General features: G+C 35.2%; 1 protein-coding gene across 1 annotated transcript; it reads right to left on the bottom strand.

Annotated features, from left to right (window-relative positions):
- Positions 1-1,353: 1,353 nt before the first annotated feature.
- Positions 1,354-3,831, bottom strand: LOC132651010 (zinc finger protein 120-like; the record flags this gene model as incomplete). Its single annotated transcript, XM_060376334.1, has 3 exons — positions 1,354-2,050; positions 3,448-3,505; positions 3,717-3,831. Coding segments are annotated over 3 exons (870 nt in total), but the record flags the coding sequence as incomplete, so codon positions are not given.
- Between the last annotated feature and the right edge of the window lie 248 nt (positions 3,832-4,079).

The following is a 4,079-nucleotide window of genomic DNA, read 5'->3' on the forward strand; positions in this document are numbered from 1 at the left end:
TTGTTTAAAACTGGGCACTTCAAGGATGCTTGATTTGCACTAAAAAGCACATTCCTATAATATGAACAAGAACATGGAACCTAATTATCCTATATTTGAAGGCAGGGGAGAGTTTTCAGGGATCTGTGTCAAAGGCCATGTATCAAATTTGGTGGGTGGCATCTATGTCTAAAGACAGTCTCCAGATGATGTCAGGCAGAGAAAACTCACCCTTGCCATAGTTATACAACTAGGCCAGCAGCAGGGTCATACATAGAAGAGAAAGCCTCCTCCCTCACATCTCAAAATTCAGTCTGGGTTGTGATGGTTTTCAATAGAACCCCTGTAACAATAGGTATGTGTACACAAAGAAACTGCTACAGGCTACCACTGTTGTGATACTCTCAGAGAACTTCCTAGCTGGTGTTAGTTCACCATTCCCTACATATTCATCCACTGGACTAAAAGTTTCTTGTGTAAAGTAAGGCAATTGAAAACAGTAAATGTTGAGAATCAGGATGATCAATAAGTCTTCCCTAAACATCTTATATAATACTGTTGCATGTAATTGATATTCACCGTTCATTGTATTCTTTTTAAAAATAAGTTTATTTACTTTAAATTCCAATTGTAATCCCCCTCCCTTCTCTGCCCCATGACTACCCTCCATTCCTATTGCCCTTATTCCCTTTCCCCTTCAGAAAATTGAGGTCATTTCCATTGAGCTAGTTTTACAGTTCTGTTGGATCTCAGTGGACCAAAGTACACAAAGGCTTTTCCACATTGCTTATACTCACAGAATTCCTCTCCAGTAAGGATACTTTTATGATAATGATGACTCTAGATTTGTGCAAGGCCTCACCATTTTAACACATTCATAAGTTTTTCCTCCATTATGAATCCTTTCATGATGATGAAGTTTATACAAATGTGGAATGGTTTCACCATGTTAAAAACACTCACAGGCTTTCTGTCCATTAGGATTTCTTTCATGAGTGTGGAGATTATTCTGAAGTCCAAAAGTTTTTTTTCTCATTGGTTACAGTCAGGCATCTTTCCAGTATGTGTTCTTTTATGTATTAGTTATGTGCAATGGCTTTACCACATAGTTGTATTCATATGGTTTCCCTCCAGAATGTATCGTTGTCTTAGGAGATGACTGTTACATGCAAAGGCTTTATCACACTAATTGCCCTCATCAGGCTTCTCTCCACTGTGTGTTTTTTCATGTTTTTGGAGACTACTCTGCTGTGCAAGGGCTTTATCATGTTGAGTATACGTATAAGGTTTCTTTCCAGTATGTGTTCTTTTATGCCGTATGAGTTAACTATTTTCTACAAAGGCTTTACCACACTGGTTACATTCAAAAGGTTTCTCTCCAGTGTGTCTTCTTTTATGGCTTAAGAGAGTACTATTTTGTGCAAAGGCTTTACCACACTGGTTACATTCATAAGGTTTCTCTCCAGTGTGTGTTCTTTTATGGCTTATGAGAGCACTGTTTTGTGCAAAGGCTTTACCACACTGGTTACATTCATAAGGTTTCTCTCCAGTGTGTGTTCTTTTATGGCTTATGAGATGACTGTTTTTTGCAAAGGCTTTACCACACTGGTTACATTCATAAGGTTTCTCTCCAGTGTGTGTTCTTTTATGGCTTGCCAGATGACTGTTTTCTGCAAAGGCTTTACCACACTGGTTACATTCATAAGGTTTCTCTCCAGTGTGTGTTCTTTTATGGCTTAAGAGAGTACTGTTTTGTGCAAAGGCTTTACCACACTGGTTACATTCATAAGGTTTCTCTCCAGTGTGTGTTCTTTTATGTCTTATGAGATGACTGTTTTGTGCAAAGGCTTTACCACACTGGTTACATTCATAAGGTTTCTCTCCAGTATGTGTTCTTTTATGGCTTATGAGATGACTGTTTTGTGAAAAGGCTTTACCACATAGGTTACATTTATAAGGTTTCCCTCCAGTGTGTGTTCTTTTATGCCGTATGAGATCAGTGGTATAGGGGAAGACTTTACCACATACAGTGCATTTAGAAGGTTTCTCTCCAGTATGACTGCTTTCATGCCTGCAAAGATAATTAACACATGTGAAAGATTTACCACAGCCATTGCATTACATAATAAAGATATTTATCTATATGAATTATTGTCATAATTTGTTCTAATGGTAAAGGAGAATCAAATTTTAAAGTTTTATCACTTTATTCACATTCATGGTTTTTCCCTTCATTATGGGTATTTTTGAAGATCCCTGTGATGGTAAAAATATTTGTTACGTGGTTCACTTTTATACCATCATTTTTCTATAAGAGGTTTTTGTTTTGTATATTTGAAGAGTTCTGTAAGAATTCAGAGCTTTACCACAACAATCCCATTCACAAATTTTTGTACTGTATGAATTACACTTCATTTAAAAAGTGAGCAGGACATGCAGAAGAAGTTCCAAATTCCTAGTATTCATAGTTTTTTTCATCAGTATGAGTTTGCTGATGAATTCTCAGTGAAGTTGCAAAACCAATTAACAGTATCCATTTATCACATTCAGCAAATCTACTCAAAGTGGGGAGTACTAAAAAATCAGTTTTTCTTGGAGAAAGACAGGGATACTGCTTCTTTCAATATCCCTATGCTCATGTGTCTTACAGACATTGTGACATATGATATACCAGTTTAATTTACAATAATAATAAAAGATTCCCACATTGAATTAACACAGTTTGTTTTTTGTTCATCATAGACATGTCATATAGGGATTAAGGTTTCTCCACAACAATAATTTTGACTCTCATAAGCTGCTCCTTTCAGTAAACTTTACAATTATACTGTATGAATATGAACAACACTGGTTGTATTATGGCATATATGCTTATTAAAAGGTTTTGGACACATACTGATCACCTATTCAATGTATATGCCTTTTACAATATCTGAGTAGATAGAATAAGACTAAACAGATTGCCAGTTCAACTCAGTAGCTGTAATGTCTATATGATTCAAATGGTATTTTCTGTTACAACATTATTTTGTTTTCTTCTATCTTAGGGGAGTACCTTGCAAACACAAATCAGATACCTGATTGAAGTACAAGAAATTGTGAGATTTTAATGATCATCAGTATACTTAAAGCAGTGCTGTTTATACACTGTTGGTTTTCTTTAAAACTTCCAGGACACAGCCAGGTATGCTGGTACGTGCCCTTAATCCCAGCACTTGTGGTAGCAAAATCAGGCAGATCTGTGTGATTTTGAGGTCAGCCTGGTCTAACAAGCAATTCTAAGTTAAGCCACAGCTACACAGAAAAAAAATTTAAAAACAGAAAATAAAAAGAAGCCAACAAACAAACAACAAACCAAAAAAAACAAACTTCCAGGATACATTAAAATTTCTTAAGATTCATATCTGTACCAGGACACATTAAAATTTCTTAAGATTCTTATCTGTTTCATTGTGCACATAAAGTTACCTTTTATTACTTGTAGAACTTTGAAAATGTTCTTCATTATAATCTTCCCAATTGTAGCCTAAAATATAGTACCAGAAAATATATATTATTGGAAATATCGTATTATTATTAAGGAAAACTTAAATCACTATCTTCTGTGACTTTTAGAACCATGTCTGATTTATTCACCTCATTCTACCTCATTCTCAATTGGAATTATAGAAGAGGATCAATAATAAAGTAAGAGTTGTCTCCTTATTTTAAAAGTGAAAGAAAATTTGCAGTCTTACCTATAGCAGTGAGGTTTTTACAGGTCTCTAACATCACATCTTTGTAGAGTTGCTTCTGGGAAGGTTCCAGCAAAGCCCACTCTTCTTGGCTGAATTTCACATGCACATCATTGAAGGTCACTGAATTCTAAAATATGTGATACATGTGTACAACAGAAACAGTGGCAACAATATAAATTTATACTTCATTGGAAATATATTCACATAATTTTGGTACTTCTTTCATTTATTTTCTGACACAGAAGTGCTAATGTTAGACAGTTAGGTGTTGTGCATCAGGTGAAGGAGGGGAGAAGGAAAAGCCTAAAGATTAGATTGTAAGAAAAAGCAAAGCCATGCTTTGAAGACCTATGTTATAGAAGT

This window comes from Meriones unguiculatus (assembly GCF_030254825.1).
Source record: "Meriones unguiculatus strain TT.TT164.6M chromosome 13 unlocalized genomic scaffold, Bangor_MerUng_6.1 Chr13_unordered_Scaffold_37, whole genome shotgun sequence".
NCBI lineage: Eukaryota > Metazoa > Chordata > Mammalia > Rodentia > Muridae > Meriones > Meriones unguiculatus.